We start from the raw sequence: 25,705 nt of genomic DNA, 5'->3' as shown, positions 1-25,705 counted from the left end.
GGCGCCAGATGGCAAGTCGTTGAACGACATGGTTGACCCTGGACCGTCGCTATTGCCGAGTCTCGCAGGTATGCTATTACGGTTCCGTGAATATAAGAGCGCGCTGCAAGCGGACATCCGCAAGGCTTTCTTCATGGTCGCGGTTAATCCCGAAGACCGTCCGTACCTGCGTTTCTTGTGGCCCGGTCGAAGCGACAGCGATGAACTGTTAACCTGGAGGCTAACGAAACTGCCATTTGGCGTAAACTGCTCGCCATACATGCTTACTGCGGTGATTCAGCATCACTTGAAGGAGCTACGGGCGTTGTCTGCACCCAAAGAGCGAGATCGTATTGATCTCTTGCTCACGAGTTTCTACGTTGACGATTTGGTCTCTAGTGTCGCAAATGCCTCGGAAGCTAAGGAGATGCAAGAGTTCAGCGTGCGTGTGCTTACGGATGCTGGCATGGAGTTACGCAAGTGGCGAGGCAACGAAATCCCGTGCGATCCAGAGGCCGGAGATAAAGTTCTCGGTCTGAAATGGGAAACCAGTGATGACTTGCTCAGCATAGCAGCGCTAGGCGAGTCCGATAGGCCGTCTGTTTGGACCCGGCGATCCCTCCTCAAGTGTGTTGCGTCAGTGTTTGATCCGCTAGGTCTAGCAGCACCGGCAGTTGTGCCCGGAAAGATACTGCTACAGCAAGCCTGGAAAGTCGGAGGCGACTGGGATGATAAGTTGCCTGATGGCATCGCAGCCGCATGCGCGCAATGGTGGGGAGAGTTGGCCGAAGTGGTGAGCATTGACATACCACGTTGGATTTGCTGCAATCTTGACACGCCGATTGCGCTTCATGCCTTCGCCGATGCCAGTGAGAAAGCGTTCGGATGTTGTTTGTATGCAGTCGTCAATGGACAGTCGCACTTGGTATTTGCCAAGGCCAAAGTGGTACCCGTGTCTCCACCCACGTTAGCCCGCCTTGAGTTACAAGCAGTATGTCTAGCGGCTCGCTACGCTGAGTTTGTGGTGAAGGAGCTGCGTGTGACCGTAACGCAAGTCTACGGCTGGACTGACAGTCTCACTACCGTTCATTGGATCAGTAATCCATCGTACAAATGGAAAACATTTGTGGCTAACCGCGTCAGTCAAGTCCAAGAGATATCGAAGAAGGTCGGCATTGTGTGGAACCATTGCCCAGGCCTTCACAACCCAGCAGATTTACCGTCGCGTGGGAGTAGTGCACAGCAGATCCGTAGTCCGTTCTGGAGGGGCGGACCAACCTGGATCACGGAGCCCAATGACTGGCCCACCGCATCCTCAACCGCAGCTACAGATGAGTCCAGTGTAGAAGTACGAGTGTCAGCCACCACCTGTAGTCGAGAATCTGATAAGGAATGGTGGCTCCGATTCAGTAAATGGTCGAGGGCACAGGGCATGGTGACTCGGATGTTGCAGTGGAAGCACACTGAGCCTCGTGCTGAACTCTATTTTGCAGCAGACAACGTATTGTACCGCATCGTTCAAGCCGCATGTTTCGCTGAGGATCTTGAGCTGATCAAGCAAGGTCAGCCAGTGAAGCCTGGGTCGAAGGTGTATCAGCTTGCACCGTTTCTGGATGAGCATGGAGTGCTCAGAGCCGGGGGACGACTTCAGCACAGCGAGTTGGCGTATGGAGCCAAGCACCCAGTCCTGTTAGGCAAACATCATCTGACCGAGTTGCTGTTGGAGAAAATGCATGTTGAAAGGATGCACCAAGGTGTAGAAGGAGTCTTGTCGTTCATCCGTCAGAAATTCTGGATTATCGGTGGTCGACGGGCGCTACGCAACATTACTCAGCGATGTGTTACATGCCGCCGCTACAAGGCTAAGGCTGCCTCAGAAGTCTGCCCGCCGCTGCCGGAAGACCGAGTTGTTCACGAGAGGCCGTTCGCAACTACCGGCATCGACTATGCTGGTCCGTTGTACGTGCGCCGTGGTGAGTCATCTCCGAAGGTATGGATAGCATTATTTGTGTGTGCCACCACCAGAGCAGTTCACTTGGAGGTGGTCGATAGTTTAAGTACTGAGTCATTCTTGATAGCATTTCGGAAGTTTGTCGCGAGACGTAGTTTGCCGTCTCGGATCAGGTCTGACAACGCTACAACGTTCAAGGCGGCATCTGAGAAACTGAGTGTGCCATGGATGTTCAATCCTCCAGCTGCACCATGGCATGGAGGCTTCTATGAGAGAATGGTTGGCACAGTGAAGAGTGCCTTGAAAAAGGTAATGGGAACAGCGTTTCTGAAGGTCCAGGAGCTTGAGACCCTCTTGTATGAGGTTGAAGCAGTGGTGAATAGTCGTCCGCTAACTTATGTGTCTGATAGCCTGGATGAGCCACCAGTAACCCCTGCAATGATGATGGGTGACATCTGGATGTCGTCAGAGAAGCCAGCAGGTACCCTGGACGCTGCGCAGATGTCATCGAGATTGCGTTACCTCAGTCGGACACTGGAGCATGTCAAGAATCGTTGGGAGGTGGAGTACCTAAGTCAGCTGAACAAACACCAACAGACCATGTCGCGCCCTTTAGCTGTGGGTGATGTTGTCTTTGTTCTCGATGATACCAAGCGCAAACAGTTCTGGCGTTTGGGACGGATCATCGAGTTATTCCCTGGTCGAGATGGTAAGCGTCGTGTTGCCAAGGTTAAGTTGAGTACCAGTACCCTGTTGAGGCCGATCCAAAGGTTAGTGCCGTTAGAAGTATCGTCACAGGACGTGGCTCCTGGGCTTGCAGATACCGCTCAACCTGTTATCGTCCCTCAGCAGCCAGCGTATGAACCGTCAGCACCGTTACCACCACCACGGCAGCAGGAGATAACGCGTTCTGGGCGCGTAGTCAGAGCCCCGGATCGTTTTTGACTTGTGTGCATTGTTGTACGGCGGTGAGAAGCCCTTTGGTGGGGAGAATGTTGTAAACCACCAGTTCTCAATTGGGAAAGGCCTTCGCGCTTATGGCATTGTATTCGTTGAAATGTTGTATTTCGACTCCGCCGTACCGCTGATGTTGCTGCATGGCATACGCTATATGCGTTGTGTGCGTTTTGCTGTATACGCTGTTATGTCCAGTTTTATCTGCTTATGTTTTGCATGTACGCTGTTTTTGCATGCTATAAATAGCTGGTGTTATTAGTGTTCATTGTTAATTATCAGATGAAGTGAAATATACTGTGTAAAGGAAAAGAGTTGTCCTCGTGCCGTGTGGTCGTACAATCCTGACAATTAGAGAATCTTGCAGGGTTCACAACAACTCGTATATCTACCATCTACCACTGCTGCATTACTTAATACCGGCTCTTGCCTTGGTAGGTGCTACTCATCCATCCACCAGGAGGGTACAGGCTGATGGCAGTGATGCAGCGCATGCAGGGGCCACTGGCCAGCCCTACACGTAGACCTCTACACATACACGTACGTGGTCGATCTATCAGGGTCTATTGTTGTTCTGCTTTGTGTGGTCTATGAAAAGTATGATCACTACTTACATGTATGTGTGTAGTGGGCGGCAGCTCCTTGACCTTGGTCAGACCAAGAGTATATAACCACAATTGGGTTATGTACTCTTGAACCCCCCCCCCCCCCCCAAGAGTATAACCCTGGGGGGGGGGGGGGGGGGTTATACTCTTGGTCAGACCCAAGCTACTACAATCATGTGCTACGAATCGTAGTACAGTAAAGCGTGAAATTTTCGCGGCGTTTTTAGTTCGCGTTTTCAGAATCCGGACAGGTTTGCGAGGTTTTAATTTTGCGATTGAATGGCATTCTTGCTAAACCTTTCATGGATCTCCTTTTCGCGCTGTCTAAATTTCGCGATTTCCACGCGGTCGCGAATTTCGCAGAAATTAGACCATCGCAATAATTTCACGGTTTTATACTAGTACTACTACCAAGAGTCCATAACCGGGTTATGGACTCTTGCTACTACCGGTAGTGTATCTGGAGCTAGCTGGAGTGGCACGTGGAGGTCTACGTCTACTCACATCATAATCATGTCGACATGTCATACACGTAGTAGATCTACACTTCATACTCATCGGCCAGTACACCATGTACCAGCACACTGAGTGCAGACTGCAGTCGTGTAAACGTCGACTCTCCCTTTTTCAAGCCAAACTGATGTAGTGATGACTCAACTCAAGCCAAGGCTTCTCTCATTCAGTCATTGTGTTTGTTTATGGTGCCGGTGATCCTGAGTGTGCTGTGTGGTAGTCGTTCGATGAGAGTGAGTTTTGTCACTTGCACAGGAGAGTTGCAGTGTTCTTTGTTGCAGACGGCGCTCTGCTGAGTATATCTTAGTTCTTGGTACCTGTAGTCGACTTTCATCAACCTGTTAGCAACTCGTAGAATGTCGGGAGGGCATATGTCTCTTCAAGAGGCGCTTTGTGCCATGTCAATGATGGATACTCATATCGATTACTCAATTTCGTCAACCCCAACGTAAGTAGAGAATGAGTAACTGTCAAGTACACTGATTCGATTTCTAATTTCCCGGGCCGCGATGATTTCCTGATTCGCTTGCTGGTGTTGGGTTCGACCTGTCCTTCCACCATTCGTGTTCGGTTCTTGGTCGACGAGCTCAGTTTCCTCTCAATTTTCTGTGAACAAAATCTCAAAATGTCCATGCACACTACAGTATCTCCTGATTTAAAATTCCATCTGAATATTCAAGCACCGATGCCAGTCTTTGTTCTGCAAGGACACCCATAGGACTTCAGTTTTCATTTCACTCTTGCTTACTAGTAGCTCTTCTCCGAAACACCAGTCTCCAATGGCTCGGTTCTGGTGTTTGCTTCTCCACCAGCTTCATCTTTTGTAAAAATTCGAATTTTATGTATTCACTGGACCTGGATGTACTATGATGATTCAATCAGGGCGACAGGGAAACACGTTATGATCAATGTCCTACTCCTGGAAATGCACAGAAAAGTTAATGGTCTGGTACATGGTGCGCTCCCTCATTTTTGGACTCGTTATCTCTGGGTGCTGGTCCTGTTTTGAAGCATACTAGTACCTCATGTTACCAAATATGCCCCCAAGAGTGTGCAACTCCTGGCTGATACCCTTTCTATGGGGTTCTCCGATGGCGGAAATTCTGTCATCACTCATCACGTGGTGTAGTGTCCCAGTTGTACGTTTTCAGCTCGTTTCTAGTGAGCAGCGGAGTAATAATAAAGGCACTCCCTGGTAGAAACTCACTGCGCGTATACGCAACTCGCCAGCATAATCATGGCAGATTTTCGGATTGCGTGCACCCTATCCTTAGCTGTACGTAGTACAAAACGTCCCGGAGCTCCTGAGTGATTGTTGGACGAAAGTTGCCTAAACGATGTCTCCTAACTGTTGAACGAACCTTGTGTGAAGTAACATTGAAGAGCCGTGTTGGCCACGCTTTTTGGTGACCACGCCAGGATGGCATCGGTGGGATTAGGCGACCTGGAGGCCACTTTTACCCGCAGCGGAACTGCGTACGGTTACAGTGCCAATGACCTGAGAGAGTATACGTCGATGCTCGTTTGGTGGAAGTGCGAGATCGAAATGAACGAGCGGAACAACGGTCCTTGGCCCCAGCTGCGGGAAGAGTTGGGCAAGGATATGAGGAGAAGTTGGCCGAGGTAAAACGAGAGGCCGAGTCCGTATCGCGAGCGGAGAGTCTGCGGAGCAGACAGACAATTAGTAGCAAGAGTACATAACCCCCCCCCCCCCCTAGGGGGTGAAATCCCTGCAATTTCCAGCCACACAAGTCGCGGCACCTGAAACCTCACCCATGTGAGACATCACTCGCGTACGCGCTTAGGCCCTTGCCTTTGTGTTTTTTGCGCTTTTCTAGCGTTTTATTTGTCATATATCCAAGAAATAATATGCGGTCCTGCAAGTGTTGATTATTTTATTTGTAAGTTTTAGGGCTGAAACAATTATACCGATAACTCGCATATCGATCGTCAAGAGTGCAAACGATAATCGTTAGTGTTTAAAACGAGTGCTAACGATTTATTATGAATGCATATCAGTGACAGTATTCTAGCCCTTGCACTTCATCCGATAGTGAATACGAGTACAATCATGTACTTCCAAGCGCGGTAAAATTGATTTGTGGCTTTGAAAGAGATCGGGAGAGAAGACTTTGTCTTTTTGGTTCATTTGTGTGAGAGGTTGGAGATAAGAGCAGTTGCCAGAGGGTGATGACAAGATTCTTTGCTCTAGAAACAACATGAAATTCTCTAGTTCATGTTGATAAACCAGCCAGATTTCCACAGATGTCAACAGAGCGGTGCCACAAATTTCTAATGTACCAAGGTATCATGGAATTTCTTCATAAACTGGTGTGCGAGGTACACGAGTAGAGCCGACAAGAATCGATAAAACCAATATATCGATCGTTAATGATATTGGTTGATCGTTAGGAGTTATTGAATGATCGTTTCAGCCCTAGTAAGTTTGTGTGGGTTTGCTTGTACACGCACATGCGTCCAGGTTCTTTGTTTTTTGCCACCGAATAAGCAATGTGTGTGATTTCCGCACCTGAGTTCACAGACACATGCGTTCGCGTTCATGTCACCGACACGTGCATCCTCCGTACTAACACGTGTAGCCATGTAGACCTGGCCACCTGTGTTCACTGCCGTGTGTGTGTGTGTGTGTGTGTGTGTGTGTGTGCGTGTGTGTGTGTGTGTGTGTGTGTAAGCCAGTCAGTCATAGCATCTGGGTTGACGACATGAGATCACAGTACACTGTATCCCGAAAAGATGTGTGCGTTTCGACCCTGGATTCAAAGGTTCTAGAGTCTATCTATGCAACTCACAATCTTAACCTGCTGACCCCAACCTTGTATTGGCCCAGACCAGCAATGCCTTATGCGAGCATGTCTATATCAGCCCTGCCCCAAAGACGTGGGAGCCCAGGTGCAAAGCCCGCCTCGTTTCATGTTCCTGTCGCCGGTGTCGTCATCCTTGATGCTGCGACTCCCGTATTTCACTGTTGCACACGCGTGTGACCAATGCGTCCACTGTAGGCGAAAACATCGACGGGCTGGCTTTCATGCTGTTCCTTTCGCATTCTCATCCTAAATCCTACCAAGCGACAAACATCGAATATACATTTGTCGTTGTCAACAAATTACATAAGCGCTGGAGATGGATTTCTCGTTCCGAGTTCTTGTTTTTGCACAGTTGCACGTCTTTCTTCTTTTGTCTGGATCCTATGACATTGCGATTGCATAGAGCAGGATAACATTGGCAGTTGCTTGCATCATTCACCAGGGTACATGATCTTCGGCAGTTTCCCGCATCATTGTCGATTCGCAGGCCAAGACCGGAACCAGTGTACTTATGTCTGCCCGACAAAGACGGTCTCGTCGCTTACGATGGTAAACGGAACCAAAGAGAAACGCCTGGAAGCAAAATGACGGACAAGCAAACCAGTTAGACAGCTGCGACTGACTGTACTGCATCCGTATGTTGGTGGCTAGAATGCCGAGCCGCAAGTACTAGTACATTGTGAAATAAACTACGCCGTTGAGGCCACGGAGCAGATCGGAAACAAAACATCCAGTTGGTTTGATTTGGGGACGTACCTGGTATTCGAGCCGAATTCTGTAGGAGTAAAAATGGGGGAAACCTCAGCACTCCACTATTCCGCATCGTGCTTTATCAAACAACTCGTTACTTTAAAGCTTGTCTTGCCTTTCCAAAAACACCTCACCCATGGGGGTTGGAGAACGGTCATGAGAGTTATGACACATTGAACATTGGTATCAATTCACAGGATGTCTTGAGGTGTCCTAGTCTGCATTCAAATTGGAAAGACCAAAACCATCTGCACTTGCACTAGCTTCGGTGATGCGCGAGAAATCAAGGAAACTCTTGAGCTCTTGCCGCTTCGTGTATCCACCCCGGAGTTTTTCGAGCGAATAGCCGAGAATCTCTGCTACCTCGCGGGCATTTCGATTGTTGAATTTGGGTGAGATTTGACTGAGTTGTGACTCGTTCGTTGACTGCACATACATAGGCATGGCTCGAACCATGCGCTCTAAACGGTCAATAAAACTCAACTCCATGTTGTCAATAGCATCAAGAATGCGAACGAAATGGCTGGTGGTGGTTCCAGCCGAGAGTCCATAGCTGCATCCAATAGCCAATTTTCGTTGAAGCGCCTAGTCACCAGGTCACGGGTGCTGAAAATAGGGAGGTTCTGCTATACGTGAAACGTAGAGAAATCACGTAGAGAGCAGGTGTCTGGGTTAGAGTCTACGGCTTCGCGTGTTTTGGCTCCAGATTTCTACGCGGAGATGGGGTTCTCTATGTTGTGGCACACGCAGAGAAAATGCGTACGGATTTGCTGGGTATCGATCAACTGCATGCAGAAAACTGCCAAATATGGAAGGGGAAATTCCCAGTACACATTCCACGTGACTTCTCTAGGTGAAACGTAGAGCAGAACAGCATTTCTTTACGTTACGGGAACGCGAAGAAAGTTCGCGTGATTCTTTGCGTCGCGTTCCCAAAACGTAGAGCAGAACCTCCCTAATGTCTTTCTGGAACCTTAGGGGCCGTCCGGGGTTACCGATTGTTTTTACAAAACGAAAAGTTTTAGTATTTTTCAGCCCCCACCCACCCACCTTTACTGCAGGTAAAACGAATTTAAAAAAAATATTGATGTCAATTTTCGACACCCAGAAGTAACTGGGCATTCTCCATCAGCATTCAATAATTATTTTCAAAACGAAACTCCATCAAACCCACCCACCCACAAACGAAAACATTTCGTTTTGAAAATATTATTGGTAACCTTGGACGGCCCCTTACCCAGGCTACAACTGTAGCCTGCTATGCGCTAGTAGAAAAATAATTATCTACTTTATCCACTCCTTTCTGCTGGCTGAAGTGTGCTCTAGCCATATCTGTTCAGGCCACGTGACGGTATAGATAGCATGCTACGCACATTCATGTGGGATTCTGTGCACTCTTAGGGGGGGGGGGGGGGGGGGTGTAAGGAAAGCAGAATGGCAAAATTGTGTTCTGCACACCGCCTATTGCTTAGCTACCGGGTATTTCTAATTTTCTATATGTGCAGTCGCGTCGCTTCTAGCCAGTAGTGGTACATGTGGTTGAGCGCATATACTGTAATACGTAATTCTAATATTCTTCAGTTGCTTTGCTCCATGTGTGTTGTGTGTGTGTGTTCTTGTTTTCACAGCACTCCACGACGGCCTGCTGCGTCCAGGTCGCCTCTTCCGTTGGTTTTGGTCACGAATGCACTGGGTGGCGAGACGAAGACCAGCGGATCTCCATCATCGACAGATGCGACCCTGGTTGGCTCTTCTGGCGGCCAACGCTTGCCAAGATCACCGTCAACATCATCAACAGTTTCTCAGTCACCCACCCTATCACCGGTGAGGGAAGTTCCAGTATCCGATGACATCCAGTCAACTCGAGCACGCCGACCTCCCTCCTCTTCACATCCGTCACTGTATCTTCACCGTGCCAGCTTGCGCACGGCTTCGCCGTACGGCAGTATACTGAAAAAGAAGAAAAGGAACGGCGGCATGGATGCTGTGGAGCGGCGGCGGCGGCGTCGGAGACTTCGCGGCATTGTGTCGGACGACGAGTCTGCCCTGGAGTGCTTCTTCGAGTGTCCACCGCCGAGTCCGAGCAGCGCCGGCGAACACACGGAAGACAGTCAGTCCATTGAACTGGCGTACATGCTCGGTGAGCTGAGAACTAGCTCGCCTGCGCCGTCGGTACCGTCGGCACAACCACCACCGCCACCGCCACTGTCCTCAGACAACAGTCCTCAGTTGAGCAATGATGAAGTCTTCGCACCGTCGGCCATCACTAACGCATTATCTAATCAGCAGCAGCAGCAGCAGCAGTGGCGTGGGCAGCGTCCACCTCATTCTGATTCACCATCTTTGTGGAGCCAGGCAACGAACACCACAACGACAGCAGCGGTCACGGCCACGGCGGCAATGTCCTCTGTGCCCACGATCAGTAGCATTTCTAGTTTGTCTAATCGGCTGGATGAGGCGCTGTCACCCTTCTCCTGCGGAGTTCAACAAACCTGCCGGCAGTGTGCTTCAAGGCAATTCTCAACGTCATCTAGTAGTTGCAACTGCCGGCCGGCATTGAACACCTGGGATGACACGACGCCAGACGAATTAGCTTCATACATTCAGCATACCCTGTACTTACCACGGGAAATGTCAGATGCTGCGAAGATGATGTACGCGTGAGTTGCTATTGTCTTCTCGCCTTTGCTGCCGGTGTGGTAACGCTGTTGTCCTTGTGCTGTGCTCTGCCACCGCACTTTTCACCGTTCTGCCACTGTTTTGTTTTTTTAATTTATCGAACCCAGTGCCCCCATAGACTTAGTTACAGTCTAGGAACCCACACGATTAGTTGCACCATTGATGATATCCGCTCGTAAGCAGTAGACTGTAAACATTGGGCAGCTTGTGTGGCTGCTTGCAACCCCTTTTCCTCACCCCCCTCCCTCCTGCTACTTTTTTTATGTCTGCCTTTTTTATTAACTTATCCCCCCCCCCCTCCCTCCTGCTACTTTTTTTATGTCTGCCTTTTTTATTAACTTATTTCCTGAGTCTAGACAACAGAGTGAAACGACCTACTGTGTTTTAACCAAGCCCCCACCCACTATCCCATATCTGTTCTATCCAGAAGTTGTTTTGATCATCACTTGTCTGACTGATATTAGGATTTCTCTTGTCTTGTGTGTGTGTGTGTGTTTTATCTCCAAAGTTTTATCAGCGTGTCCTATTTTTGTGTTAATTTTTCGCCTCTCTGGCTGTAGAGTGTTGTGTGTTTTTCTCATCTTCGTCGCGCTTTTGCTTGCCATCAATGGTTTTTTTATACTCGATTTTTCCTCAGTCTAGCTCCACTCCGGTGTTTCAGTTTTTGGTTGGTGTGAGATATTCACCATTATGCTGCTCTATTTTGTTTTTTGGTTGGTGTTTCAGCCCTTACTTCTGCCCCCTCCCCAACACTTCTGCAGTACCATAGTCTGTGATTGTCTATGCTGCTGGTTTTAAGAAGAGCACAATGATACTGGATACTTGTTTGACCTCACTCCTGTAGATAATGTCGTGTCACTTTCAGGCTAGCTGCGCTGTGGTCTTGTTCCATCCTCAGTCCTAACCAGAAGAGCGTGTGTGTGCGTGGTGTGTGTGTGTGTGGCTGCTTGTGATGTTGGGTGCAGCTTGAGTGGCTGGATTGCATGCATGCTTGCAGCATTTTATTGTGCTCCCTGCTTTGGAGTAGTAGGGGTGAGGCATCTAGCAGCTTCAAAACTCGAACAGAAGTGTGAGCACACATGCTCTTTCCCTTGGCACTGCAAATTCACAACTCATTTCACAGAATCATTTTTGACGTTTCGGCAAATTGCCATCATCTGGATGCAATATGAAATGAGTTGTGAATTTGCGGTGCCCAAGGAAAGAGCATGTGCTTTTAGTCTAGTATCCAATGTGTTGATGCCTGGCCAGTCTCGGTCCCGGCCAGCACTCTCATATCCAATGTGTTGATGCTTGGCCAGTCTCGGTCCCGGCCAGCACTCTCATATCCAATGTGTTCTACTCGGAGAGAAATTGGTGGCTGCTGCTGCTGTCTTTCTTCACAATACTACAGTTGTAGTTTTAAAATGTACTGATTATTTGAGAAGTACCGGTGATGGTACGAAAGGCCTCACCAACCTGGTTCACAATTGGCTTCGTCTCAACATGTGTTTCTCTGACTAAATCCCTCTGAAAATGCCTTATAATGACTTTGATGCTTTGACTCTTGAGTCGGTTGAAAATGAAAAACCTGAGATTGAGCACAGTACTGCGCCAGCAAGAGCACATAACCAACGGGGGGTTATTGGTACTCAACAACGGGGCCGGGGGTTATCGGGACTCAACAACGGGGCCGGGGGTTATCGGGACTCAACAACGGGGCCGGGGGTTATCGGTACTCAACAACGGGGCTGGGGGTTATCGGGACTCAACAACGGGGCCGGGGGTTATCGGGACTCAACAACGGGGCCGGGGACGGTTATCGGTACTCAACAACGGGGCTGGGGGTTATCGGGACTCAACAACGGGGCCGGGGGTTATCGGGACTCAACAACGGGGCCGGGGACGGTTATCGGGACTCAACAACGGGGCCGGGGACGGTTATCGGTACTCAACAACGGGGCCGGGGGTTATTTTAAAATTAATATTTGACAACTCCTTGTCGTCCTTGATGTACATGTACTCTTGATACACTGTATCTGACTATAATCACGTTACAATTTGTACTGTTCTGTTCGTGGCTGGCAGCAAAGGCACTTGTTTAGTACACAGCCGCAACAGCAACAGCAACAACAGCACAACGAGCAGCAGCAATACTGAGCAACAGCAGCAGCAGCACAAGCAGCAGCAGCAATACTGAGCAACAGCAGCAGCAGCAACAGCAACAGCAGCACAAGCACTGTCAAGCAGCAGCAGCAGCAACAGCGGCAGCAGCAGCAGCACTGAGCAGCAGCAACAGCAGCAGCAGCAACAGGCAACAGCAACAGCAACAGCCGCTGAATTGCTGTTGCTGTTGCTGTTGCTGTGCTAGCAACAGCAACAGCAACAGCAACAGCAACAACAACAACAACAACAACAGCAACAACAAAGTTACTTACTTGGGTGGGTCAGCAGTATCGGAGATAAAGGAAGGGAAATCTGAGTTCAATTACCTGGTTTTTATTTTGGTTTGTTTGTTGTTACTATTCTTTGACTTTGTTGTTGTTATTGTTGTTGTTGTTGTTGTTGTTGTTGTTGTTGTTGTTGTTGTTGTTGTTGTTGTTGTTGTTGTTGTTGTTGTTGCTGTTGCTGTTGCTGTTGCTGTTGTTGCTAGCACAATGATTATGTACGCACACAAATACAGTCATGTACATGTACCTGTACATGTACATATACAGGTACCAGTACATGGCTGCGCCGGGGATCCGGGTTCACCGAGTTCGTGCGTGGTCCAGTCCTGACACAAAATGGCGGAAACCACAAAGACTATGGACTATGGTAGCTGTCGATCGATTCGATGTCGATATCGTGTCTCTCTCTCTCTCTCTCTCTTTTTCATTAGCTGCTGGTGTAGAGGGCAATGCCAATAGGTTGTACGCGTCCATAGCTAGCTTCACGTCAGGAGGAACAGCGAAGTAGAATCAGTGACCAACTGCAGTGATCTAGAACTGTCACAGAAGACCAGAGGTATCGAAGTAAGTTTTGGCCGTACCGTTCCCGCCCCCAGCGACAGCTTGTCTGCATGTCGACTGGTGTCGGTTTGCCTTCGGCCTAAACGCGGAGTCGGAGGTTCCCAGTTTTCACCAAGCGCCACCGGTTTGTCAACGACGTGTGTTTCCGGCTAGCTGTCACCTCTCCAGCATCCGCCTGGGGTTTGTCGCAGACCTGTGGCTGTGGCTGTGGCTGTGGATAGTGTGAAGGTTACGCCATGTCGACAACAAGTCTCGGCTACGTTCGTCCGACGCCGGGGTCGGCGGCCATATCTGTTTTGTCGCAAGAACGAAAGAAGTTTGTCGCCCCTGCTCGCGTTGGATTGGTAGGTACAGCTAGTACTACAGCTAGAACTTCTCAGCCTGTCCAATGTTTCATTTCCCTTTTTAGTGCTGGGGCCAAGTCCGAAAAAGTCGCTTTATTGAGGAGTTGCATTTGACACCTCGTCCAGGAAAGATTTGACTTCAAATTCGGAGAGGCGGACCAACTATAGGAATTTTGGAGAAAACTAGAAGTTCCCAATGTTGTCCGTTTGGAAGTTATGAGCTATTTCCAAATTGCTTAGGTTACTATGGTAACCTGTGTGCAATTAGCCGTTTCTGAGGCAAAGCCGATACAATTTTGGAGAAAAAAGTTACCTTGTTGGAAGGCGAGCTCTTTCCAAGACTGTCATTGAAAACCAGAAGTTTATAGGACTGTCGGCTTCCTTGTCACAGGAATTTCTCGAATTTCTACGGTCACCGCGGTAACGTGTATGCAATTAGCCACTTCTAAGCCAAAATCAGTGCATTTCCTCCCCTGTAGGCAGGTGGAAAGCAGAGAATAGTTATAATAATGTGGCTTAGAGGTCGATTGGGCTGTTGCAAGCCTGGTTTGTAGAGACTGGACCCCTCTCTCCGGATTTAGTGCCGGGATCCACACAAAAGGATCAAGAGGATTTAGGCAGGACTGACATCCAAGAACGAGCAAGGAAACACAACTGATAGCAAAAACAAAAACAAGAAGACTCAAACAATTCCCTAGCATATATTAGAACTGGGGCTAGCCCCCAATAGTTCAAATGGTCGCAAGACCAGGGCTATGCCAACCGTGGAGGTTGTAGTAAGGTCATAAGGAGCACTGTTTTCGAACACAGTCTCAGTGCATCCTCCGCCTACACGTAGCTTGTAACATGCTGGCAACCAAACTACATTGTATGTTTTGTCATGTACATGTACATGACTACACGTATTTTTCACATCCAAAGAATCATCTTGCCCGTAAAAGAGGCCAGTACTGTAAGGTGTACATGTACATTGTACAATGTACTGAACTGAAGTACATGTCCAGGACACTGTTGTGGTATTCATTATTGTTATTGTTGTTGTTACTGGTGTGCCATTTAAATTACATGTATACATATACTTCATGCACATGTATAGTCGTTCAACCAAACACACCAAGTTCCCTTCTCATATCACACGGAGATGCCAGGACTTGGAAGACGAGAGAGATCGGAGTATGCAAACTGCTCCATGGCAGGGCAGAAACCTCACTATTGTCACTAAGAACTCCACAACCTGCCGATCAACAATTTTCTCCAGTACGTTGACAATTGGCAAGAGATATGGCTTGTAGGAGTTGAGAGTAGTCAGTATTATTATGGCCATAACTGTCTCCACATTTACATGATTGTATACAGGTGAAACCATCCAGGGTGTTCGATGTACATAGAATAATCTGTGGCATCAGGTACTGTACTGTATTTGCATCACTTGTAGCCGAGTTGGATGGTGAACAACTGCTGCACACGTACATATACATGTATCTGTGAGTGCTGGAAATGATGCCACATGTACCGGTACAGGTACTACCAAGAGTTATAATCCCCCGGTTATACACTCTTGGTTCTAGGTGTAGAATTCATAGTGGCTCGGCTAGATAGCAGGAGAGGTCACTGCCCCATGGGCCATGGGGTCAGTCCTGGACTGTTTTGAAACTGTTGCTTGATCAGAGGGATGTGACCAGACCTTCCTGTGTAAATGCTTGCTGTGAGTTGCTGAAGGATGACACATGAGCACGGAATATGTGGCGGAGTTTGTTGCATGTTGCGGTTAGGGCAGTTGTTTGTCTATTAGCCATCTTGTTGATCAAAATTGTCCTTCCAGGTCTTGGCGTAGGCCCCCGCCCCGGTCTACATGTACATGTACATGACTGTATTTCATGGGCAATGTGCTTCCTAAACTCATGTACATGTACATGTCGATTGGACAGCCTGCATGACCATGATGACATTGTTCCACAAAAAGAAAATGTGAATTGGGTGGAAAGTACTAGTAGTGGATCATGGTGACCAATCCTGTCAACATAGCACACCGCTGTATGATGTACATGTACATTGTATTATGTGAAGGAAGTGAGGAAACAAGTGCCAGGTCAATGCAATCCCGGATCCCGGTAGTGTTAGAGGGGAGAGGAGCCCAGTCTCTACAAACCAGGCATGAACAAGCCCAATAGACCTCTGAGCCACAATATTATAACTATTCTCTGCTTTCCACCTGCCTACAGGGGAGAAAATGTACTGATTTTGGCTTAGAAGTGGCTAATTGCATACACGTTACCACGGTAACCGTAGAAATTCGAGAAATTCCTGTGACAGGAAGCCGACAGTCCTATAAACTTCTGGTTTTCAATAATAGTCTTGGAAAGAGCTCGCCTTCCAACAAGGTAACTTTTTTCTCCAAAATTGTACCGGCTTTGCCTCAGGAACGGCTAATTGCACACAAGTTACCATAGTAACCTAAGCAATTTGGAAATAGCTCATAACTTCCAAACGGACAACATTGGGAACTTCTAGTTTTCTCCAAAATTCCTATAGTTGGTCCGCCTCTCCGAATTTGAAGTCAAATCTTTCCTGGACGAGGTGTCAAATGACACTGTCAGATTTCTGGACCTGGCTCCAGGACTATTTGTGCGGTGACGAGCGCTCTTCTAATAATCCTGTGTTTGGTGTTGTCTCGGCTGTTCTTCTTTCCTTGCGTCGTTTCGGTTTTCCGCGTATAGCCATGGCAGCGCCACATCATATTCTCGCTGCTGTCACTTGCAGTGGCTATGTCGCTGGTCACTGGGACAGTTGGCTCGGCCGACTGGAGTGCGAGTGGTGTCTTGCCAATGCCGAACGGGGCGGTTTGCCCCGCTGCTGCTGCTGCTGCTGAAGCAGGTGAGTGAGCCCCTACTGGCCTGGCCCTACTGCCACTCACGGTGGCCCTAGCCTTGCTTGTACTTGTACTTGTAGGCCGTATACAAGAGTAAGCACTCACTGGAAGTAGCCAGTGCTAGTGCATATTACCACAAATGACATGTTTAGCCTAGTACCGTACATGTATGGGTAGTACTGGCATCCGGGTAACTGTGCGCTGAAAACCCCCAAAAGTAGGGATTCACTGGCCAGAAAAGCCACTTCATAGCTGTGTGGTACATATTATGGTGACGAGGCTGAATAGTGACGACCAATTCTTCAGCTTTGCAAGCTGTTGAATGGTGCAATCCCAGCACAAGTTGCTATGGCTTCTGCTGTAGCATCGCTGTCATAGCCTCCGGCGATGGGCGTCAAATGGTCCATGGTGTGTGTGTCACTGTGGGTGTGGGTGTGTGTGTGTGTGTGTGTGTGTGCGTGTGTGTCACTGTGTGTGTGTTTCTGTGCACTTGTGATTGTATGCTTCACAACCAGGACATGTATTGAAAACGCTAACCTGTCGGCTCGGTAACCCACCGGCATCATGTCAGTATAATGACAGTAGGAACAGCAGCAGCAAAGTCAATGTCTCGGTTACGTGCCAAGGTGAGGGTGAATGTTGGCTGTGTACTCTGGAAACGATTTTTAACTTTTTTTCGTCGCAAGGTGCAACGCAGTTTTCGTTCCAAACCCCAGCGTTTTCTCAGAACTGAAAGGGCGACCGCGGGGATCGTTGCCACCGTCTTTGTGGTGGAAAATCACCGGCCGAACCGGGAAAAGGTTCTAATGTCAATGCTAAACCCTATCTTCCGATTCGGTCTTGGGCATTTCTGCCATGCTGAAGTGCCCAAACAAACACCCGATGGTCACCGTAGCTCGTCTTTTCCTCTCTTTTGTGTTTTTGTTTCCCGCTGCGTGCTTATTGTACGGTGGACTATCACCTGGTGACCTTGTGGCAGAATGCATTGCGTTTTGGAGCATTTTTAGGAGGATGCAGTGTTGCCGGCTACAGCGCTCTGAGTTTTCCTGAGTGCTGGGCTGTTGGCAACAGATACCGGTAGATACTGTTGAACAGCTAATTTTAGCGGGTAACATTTTTAGCGTTTTCTGAATCTGGACCAATTCGCGAAATATTTGAGCGATCCGAGTTTCAGAGTCTGAGTGTAAAAAGAAGGATGATTAGTACTGTGCTGTACATGGAAAGTTTCGATTGGCGTGGCAACACTTTAGCGAAAACACTCCTTTCTAAAATATCACCGTTGCTAAAATTAGCCGTTTTACAGTATTGAGTGAGCAACTTGCCTTGCGATGTGCACGTCCATTGTGTTCTGTATGTACTACAGATGGCCGTCACGCTGGCAGGGACTACTGCACATCGAGCACCGGCCAGATTGTTCTGATCGCCACTGTTGCCACGGTTGCAAATGTCATCCTGATGGTGACGTGCTTCTTCATGACCAGGTACATGTACAGTAGTCAATAGCATTGTCATATTGTGTTGCTTGGTTACCATGACAGGGTGAGCAGGCTCACAGACATGTTTGTAATAATTCCAAAGAATAGTGGTGTTTAGTCTAGTTAGCATTTCATTGTTGTGATCTTGTTTTAAAAGGGCATTTCGCCCACAGCTGCTGTTACAGTTGTCCTAGTCACCGCACTCTATAGTTGTCCTATGTTTTAGACCTTTGTCACAATGACATGCCAATGACATGTCCCTTGCATGCGTGTCTCCTGGCAGGCGGAAAGATGACGGTCGGTACTCTCTGCGACAACCATTTAGTCGGCGACCAGCAACTAAACCGGATGACAGTGAGTCGTGAGCATAATTATGATCTTGAGCACGCGCGCGTGTGTGTGTGTGTGTGTGTGTCGTCATAAATGTCTCGATGAGCGCCGCAAACCTGCATCAGAACAGAGAGGTAGCCGACAATGTTCTTCCTGCGAGCGCTGGTTCCGCAGTGCCGGAGGTTTGGCGGTCCACAAGTGCCCCAACTTCCGGATGCTCCCCGCAACATCGTCTCGGGCTCCGTGCCGGGCGGCGGTGTCCACCATTGCTGCTCAGGCGACTCCTCCGCCGCCGCGTGTGCGGCTCGTCCTCTCATGCTGCAAGGCCCACTGTGGGGCCTGTGGTCGGTGCTGCCGCTCTACTCGTGGATTCCAAATCCATAGCTGCCAAAGATGGCTCTCTCGTCGTGCCGATTGAACATGGTCCCTGATCTCTTGGCAGACTGCCGGCTTTCTGCCGTCGCTTGTCGTTTCCATGTTGTCGGTCCCGCAAGGGGACACGTGACCGTAATGGCAGTGTTTACCAGGACCAGGTGTGTGTGTGTGTGTGTGTGTGTGTGTGTGTGTGTGTGTGTGTGTGTGTGTGTGTGTGTGTGTGTGTGTGTGTGTGTGTGTGTGTTGTACCTGCCACCTCTGTTGGTTTCAGGGTTCATATACTTTCTATTTGAAGTACACGCACCTGTTTACCATGGACTGCTTCTGGCTAGATTAACTCTTTTGTAATCAATGGTGCAAGTGAAGCTTATATCAGATCCACTCTGATTTAGCTACCCACACTAGTAGCAAGTATTACCTTCACTGGGGGCAGGGATAACTGCAGTTGGATCCCAGGACGGATACCCTGATGCCGTCCATCCATTTTTGCACCTTGTCCTCACCCACTTAGGGGCCATCCGTAATTATCGATCTTTTTCACGAAACGAAAAAGTTTCGTTTATGGGTGGGTGGGTAGCGACCGGTTTCGTTTTGGAAAAACATCGAAAGCGGAAAAATCAACGCTCACTGCATGCATTGATGCATGCATACATTGTGTACATCGAAGTAGATCGACAGTAGACTCTACGTCGCGCGCGTGGCCAAGCAAGTGCTGCATGGATGCACTGATACCACTCTGTACGGTACTCAGTGCAGTGAGTTCCTTTCGTCCTCGGATGACTTCTCCGACGAGGACCTAGCAGTCATCATGGTCATTCACTCTGGGACCGACGACAGATAGATAAATACTTCGTTCCAGCCGCCGATGCAAGAGAATTTCAAATTACGGAGCGGGGCGCACGCCAAGTAAATTCTCACGCAAATATGGGGAGCGCCAGCCGCTGAAGACGATGTCGTCGTAATGTGCCTGGAAGAATCTGATCGTGCTTATGGTGGGGAAGCCATGGAGAGTGATCCCCGTGTCGACAGTCTTCCAGATACGGAAAATTAGGCCATCGACTTTCTACGTACCTGATTGACCGCAGCGCGGCGTGCGTGGGACCTTACGGAGCTTTTCGACAGCGATTCTGGGGCAATGCTGCTCTCATTTGCGAGCGAGGCACGACCACTGAAGTCTTTGATAGCTATGGCGTTTGTTTCCGCTCCGAAGTCGACTTGTTTTGGCAGTATGTCAATGTCGGAACTCTGACGATTTGCAAGTGTACAATTCCCATGTTTAGACGTAGAGGTGCCAGCAGCGTATGTGTGTGGGAGATGAAAATAAATGTTTCCATGGTCAAGAAGTAGTACCAGACTTCCAAGAAAACATAACTAACTTACTTACTTGCACAATCACACAAAATGTGGCCTCGCTGTGTTGTAACAGCCAATCAAGATCATTTTCTGCACAAAGTCTCCAGTCAATTAATTTTTTCGTTTCAGGGGGGTGGGTGGGTCATAACTAAACTTTTTCGTTTCGTGAAAAAGATCGATAATTTCGGATGGCCCCTTACTGAGGTGTGGCGAGCCCATAAGTGGGATCATTTCCAAGTCCACCCATAGTTTGGGGATTTCAGGGGGTGTCGGCCGTTGGGCGGTTCAATAGCCAATTGAGTCATCTTTCCAAGATTTCTTTTGAGTCTCTCTCCCCTCTCCCGGAGAGACCCACGTGACCAATTCTGGCAGTGAGCAAGTACAAGTGTGTGTGCTGTGTGTGTGTGTGTGTGTGTGTGTGTGTGTGCGTATGTGTGTGCGCGTGTGCGCGCGCACGCGTGTGTGTGTATGTTGGTCTGAACTAGGTGCAGACTGCAGGAACAGCAGACAATGCAGGAACCTAAGCACATTATGGCGCTCTCTGTATGAGAGGTGGTGGGTGCAGGATAGTCAAATTGAGATCAACAGAATTCTAGTCAAAGGTTAGTGTTGAATGAGATCGGTCACCCTTACTAACATCTGTTCGTATCACATTATATATGGGCCATTTCCGTCACAATGATGATTGTATTCTGGGAGAATACATTAATTTTCTGGTCGCATTAAAAAAAAGGCCAGGGCCAATTTGGCTGGAATCGTGGCCATTACTTCTCCAGTTGTGATGTCACGGTGATGTCATGGTGATGTCACGGTGATGTCATGGTGATGTCACGGTGATGTCATGGTGATGTCACGGTCACGGCTGTCACGATGGTCATGTACTCAGCCAAAAAATATGGTGTCCAAAAATTTGAAATTTTGAAAATCTCATCACCGATCTGTCATTGATTTGCACGAAATTGCTCTTTTTCTCTTGAGGAAACCTCCACTTTCCCCTTCCAATCGACAGGGGCTCAAAGTACAAACACGATTCATGACTTCCTCTCGCAATCCTCTTTCATCTGATACCCGTCTTGGCCGTCTTCTTCCAGGAACGATTCCTTCGGAGGTGCGTTTCCTTTGCCTTGACGACTCTTCGTCACTTCTATCAGCCCTTTTCACAGCTACCTTCTTCTCTTGTACAAGTTTTCTCGTCTTCTTCGTCAGTTTTCCTGGTGCCTGGGCGATTTCATTTACCGATTTTTTGAATTTGTTAGTCTTTCCGTGCTACAAGATCGATTTCCGTGGCCATCGATTCTACCGTATCCCGTACTAGTAATAGTGTGTAAAATGGATGAACACAGTGCATTGCTGTCTACCTGCTGTAGAATTGGTGACAAAAAGTTTGCCAACATGGCTGTGTCCACGAAATACAACGTGAAGGACTATGCCAGAAGCATTCAAGCTGTGTACGAGGTCGACATTTCTCAGGATGACCCTGCGATCCACCCTACACACATTTGTCATGTATGCAAACGTGTCCTGGATCGTTGTCTGAGTGCAGGTAGCCTGGACTCATTTGTAGGGGGTGGATGTGGAGCGATCAAAGTGTGGAAGCCACATCACCGCACATACTGCGACATATGCCACACTGCACCAAACAAGGGTGGACGTCCACCAAAAAAGCAGAAGCAACTTGCTTCAAAGCTTTCTGCTGTAGAAAAAAGAAAAAAAGAAATGGATGACACAACAGTCCCGCAACATTCATCCACAACGGCAATACCCCTATCACACTCTCCTGGACCCCAGACAGCACACAGTACTAGTGGAATGGATATAGTTATAGAAGAAGTATACATAGTCGCTACGGACACGCAGCGGCACAGGGCATCGAGAGCCCTGACTAGAGACAGATTTATAGACCAGAGTGTAGCAGAAGAATGTCCACTATGCGGCTACGCTCTGGACAGCGTCGTTGAATCAGCCTGCTGCCACGCCATGTTTAGCGCTACATGTATATGCACATGGCTGCAATCCAATGGAACATGCCCAGTCTGCAGTTCTGTTCTGCTGGCATCAGAAGCCAGGAAGGCAGAGGAAGACGTTGTGACCATCACTGATAAACTCCACTCGTTGCAACAGCAGTTTCAGTACACAGTCCTCTTCACTCCAGCTCAGCTGAACACATCAGCTGCGGCAGTGGAAATTGTCACTGAGCATTTGCAGGCGCAATGGAAAGATGCAGACGCTCGTCGTGCAGAGTTGGCTGAGAAGCTGAAATCGGCAATGGAGAGAATCAACGTTATTGAACGAAGCAAGAATTTCGAAGGCCCCTGCTTAGCCAGTATTGAGCCAATCCTCCAGGAGCAGGGGATAGAGCGGCAAGCCCACCATGGAGGTGCGTTTGTGGGCAATCATGTTCACAAAGCCCTTCAACCTCCAACCGTGCTCGCAATAGTGTCGGCTCCTGTCTCTGTTGTTGTCGAAAGGTGTCCGTCGTTGCTGCCCGAAGCAAACAGGATCAAGGACACCTACAAGCAGCTATTCGACCAATACGCGTCCTATACGGAGCAGTTCAGCCACTGCAACAGTATGGATGCGTAAAGCACCGACAAGCTGCATGACTCAATCACCAGCTTCATGGCCACATGCAGAGCAGCTGTAGTGGACAAGGGTCTTGGCCATGCCACTCCGAAGCTACACCTGCTTGAGTCCCACGTCGTACCGTCCATCCGGAGAACTGGGGTCGGCATTGGCTTGCTTGCCGAGCAAGGAAGCGAAAGCATCCATGCCCGCTTCAATTCACTGGACCGACATCATCGTCCTATCAGAAACTCCCTCAATCGCCTGAAATCAGTGGCTCAACAGCAACTCGTCACCACGCTTCAACAGCACGAGGCACTTCGCCCAGTCGCCAAGAAGAGGAAAGCATCCACCCAGGACGAGTGACTAGCTGGGTTCGCCTCGAGGTAAGAGCTAATTCACACTGTGTTTCACCAACGTAATATCTATTTTCATTTCGCAGCATAATCGTATTAATTTTACTATTGCCTTCGCTGCTGTAACAGCTACAGAGAACGAGATACTCGTGTACTTGAGCTTTTATCCAGTAACAGTCAGAGGTCGCACCTTCTGAAAAGAATACCAAAAGCTATGAGGGTAATCACGAAAGGTTGATAGTAGCAGGACTAAGAAGCTAGCTTGATTCTTTCTCGATTTCCGACAACTACTTCCAGCATTCTAGAAATCTTCTTCTTCAAAGCACCTTTTCAAATGTTTGAATACAATCCGCGTTTGCCGTGGTTCTTCGGTGCTTGTCTGTGAATACGAATCAAATTATACAAAAACAAAAAGAATTACAATAAAACTCAGTTTCGCGTGGTGCGCTTGGTCAAATGTCGCCATATTGTTAGGTGACTGCAGCAAAACAGTCGTGCGGTGATGTCATGGTGATGTCACGGTGCTGCTTTCAGAGAGACACGTGTACATGTTGGCATCGACAATCCCTTCACTCCTCAGGTGCGCACCTCAATAACCTCTGTCAATGTGTGTTGGGCAGGAGATTCCACAAGCACTGCCACCATTCACACTAGAGCATGCCCGCATTCGGTTGTCCAGCTTCCAAATGCATGCGCACATTCTCTCCTAGGGCAGCGCACTCCTGTTCCTGTAGGTGCAACCTCACGATAATCACTCTCCAGCCATTCGTCATTACTGGTCATCTGCTTGTTCCAAGTACCCTCCACCAGTCTGAGGATCCAGGCTAGCAAGAGACTTCACCAGCAGCAGCAGCAGCATACCCAAGAGGGGATGTGCAAGACCAACCACAGTTGCAAATCAATGATATCTGCTTTTTTTAAAGTAAAAAATGTTACTTAACGGACAACATTTTTTAAAAAATAATTATAATTACGGATGTATCTTGGTTATTGGCTCCAGGCACAGTCTCTTTCTTTCCCTTTGCATTGTCATCGTGTGTGTGTGTGTGTGTGTGCTCTGTGTGTGTGTGTGTCTGTCTGTCTGTATGTGTGTGCGCGCTCAGCTCTCAAAGCGAAGTTTGGTGATGCAATGTTTAACTGGATAGTTGTGTGTGCAAATGTAGTCGATGCACGCATGGTAAAAATCATGCCTCTTGCAAATGGCCAAGCATCACCATCATGTGTTTGGCTTTGACTTTCAAATCCTCTCTTATAAGTACGTTTTTTGCGCACATTGCCTGTACTCCTGGAAGTGCCACAGAGTCATGCGCCGTGTTTTCACAAGTCATTCCCTGCTTAGTTCCGCCATTGCACGTACCTGTGTTATATGACTGCTCCTAATCAAGAGAGAGGCAGGGACAGGTATACAGACCCGAAACCCGAAGAGAAAGCACTCGATGTGTCAAGGTCGAACAACAGATTTTACCTGTCGTTGGGTCATTCCTACAGGTGAATTTGGCTACATTGCAAGGGGACGCATGACGACTAATGATTTCAAGACGACCGATGCCGTCTTCAAGTCTCCAGGTGAGTAGCGTACTTATACTACCAGCCCGGGTGTGCATTGGGGGTTGATTTAGATGGCGTTGCCAGTTGTCTGGGTTAGGCAGTTGTCTGGCGCTAGTCTTGATCACTTTCATTCAACTCTTGTCGGCTACCGTTGCTATAAGAGAAAATCTATGGGTGTGTCTCCAATGCATTTGCAGATTTGCGTGTTTCTCTTGCGATGGGCGTATGCATGGTGCATGGTACATGTGTGTGTGTGGGGGGGGGGGGGGGGTGTGCGTGTGTGTGTGTGTGTTCGTGTGTTCGTATGCGTGTGTGTGTTTGTGTTTGTGTGTGTGTATGCGTGTGTATATGTCATGTTTGTGTGTGTATGTCGTGTTCGTGTGTGTGTGTATGCGTGTTCGTGTGTGTGTATGCGTGTTCGTGTGTGTGTATGCGTGATCGTGTGTATGCGTTTGTTCGCGCGCGTGTGTGTATGCGTTTGTTCATGTGTGTGTGTGTTCGTGTATATGTGTGTTTGTGTGTGTTCGTGTGTGTGTGTGTATGCGTATGTTACACGGTCACTTACAACATGCAGCAGGCGAGCCCTCTCCGAGCGGAGAAGTTCGGTTTGTAGAGACGGCCATGTCACACCGCTACTTCACCCACTCCAAACTGCTATCACCGCTGGCCATTTGCATGTACAAAGGCAAAATGCCGTTGATAGCATATCCGCCTTGTGCTCAGAACAACTTACTGGAGTACTTGCTGCACACTACCCATCAGCCTCCTAACCTGGCCACGGTTGTACCACAACTTGAAGAATCTGTAAGCACAACACAATACACAATACACTATACACAATACACTATAGTATAATGTACGTGTTCAAGCACAGTGCTGCTGGATGAAATCCAATCGCATGAGTCAAGTTTGTGTCCTGCGCTAGAGCGCAGTTCAGGGCTCACAGGTCTGGGGGCTGCACAGTGCCCGGAGTGACATTGACTCGCATGATTGGATTCGTTGAGCAGAACTGTGTGTCCCATGTGTGCATGCTATTGCGAACTGTGTGTTCCATGTGTGCATGCTATAGCAGAACTGTGTTTCCATGTGTGAATGCTATTGTGAACATGAACATGCTATGTGGATGCCAGTGCTTCATTCGGAGCTTCCAACTTACTGTTTGGCTTGAAATATCCATGTGTACCTTACATGGCCAGTATAAAACTCCGGACTTCCGCTTGTGTATGTTGAAAGTATACATATAGTGA

The 25,705-nt window shown here is 48.5% G+C and overlaps 2 protein-coding genes across 2 annotated transcripts in view; both read left to right on the top strand.

Moving 5' to 3' along the window:
- The first annotated feature begins 4,171 nt into the window (after nucleotides 1–4,171).
- On the top strand, nucleotides 4,172–11,126 carry LOC135804750 (uncharacterized). The gene is made up of 2 exons (XM_065318703.1): nucleotides 4,172–4,450; nucleotides 9,206–11,126. Exons 1-2 carry the CDS (start codon nucleotides 4,359–4,361, stop codon nucleotides 10,239–10,241), a joined length of 1,128 nt encoding a protein of 375 aa, XP_065174775.1. The 5' UTR covers nucleotides 4,172–4,358; the 3' UTR covers nucleotides 10,242–11,126.
- A 2,331-nt stretch (nucleotides 11,127–13,457) lies between these two features.
- The window catches only part of LOC135804748 (tyrosine-protein kinase receptor UFO-like), a 19,089-nt gene continuing 6,841 nt past the window's right edge, over nucleotides 13,458–25,705 (top strand). Inside the window, exons 1-8 of the mRNA XM_065318701.1 lie at nucleotides 13,458–13,590; nucleotides 16,308–16,464; nucleotides 16,975–17,085; nucleotides 17,823–17,940; nucleotides 18,218–18,288; nucleotides 20,478–20,594; nucleotides 24,399–24,476; nucleotides 25,033–25,262. Of these exons, the coding sequence (XP_065174773.1) occupies nucleotides 13,483–13,590; nucleotides 16,308–16,464; nucleotides 16,975–17,085; nucleotides 17,823–17,940; nucleotides 18,218–18,288; nucleotides 20,478–20,594; nucleotides 24,399–24,476; nucleotides 25,033–25,262 (990 nt within the window). The 5' untranslated portion in view covers nucleotides 13,458–13,482. The remainder of the gene's footprint in view (nucleotides 13,591–16,307; nucleotides 16,465–16,974; nucleotides 17,086–17,822; nucleotides 17,941–18,217; nucleotides 18,289–20,477; nucleotides 20,595–24,398; nucleotides 24,477–25,032; nucleotides 25,263–25,705) is intronic.

The sequence above is a fragment of the Sycon ciliatum genome, chromosome 1, assembly GCF_964019385.1.
Source record: "Sycon ciliatum chromosome 1, ocSycCili1.1, whole genome shotgun sequence".
NCBI lineage: Eukaryota > Metazoa > Porifera > Calcarea > Leucosolenida > Sycettidae > Sycon > Sycon ciliatum.
The sequence above is the reverse complement of the archived record's forward strand: the minus strand, read 5'-3'. Positions and strand labels throughout refer to the sequence as shown.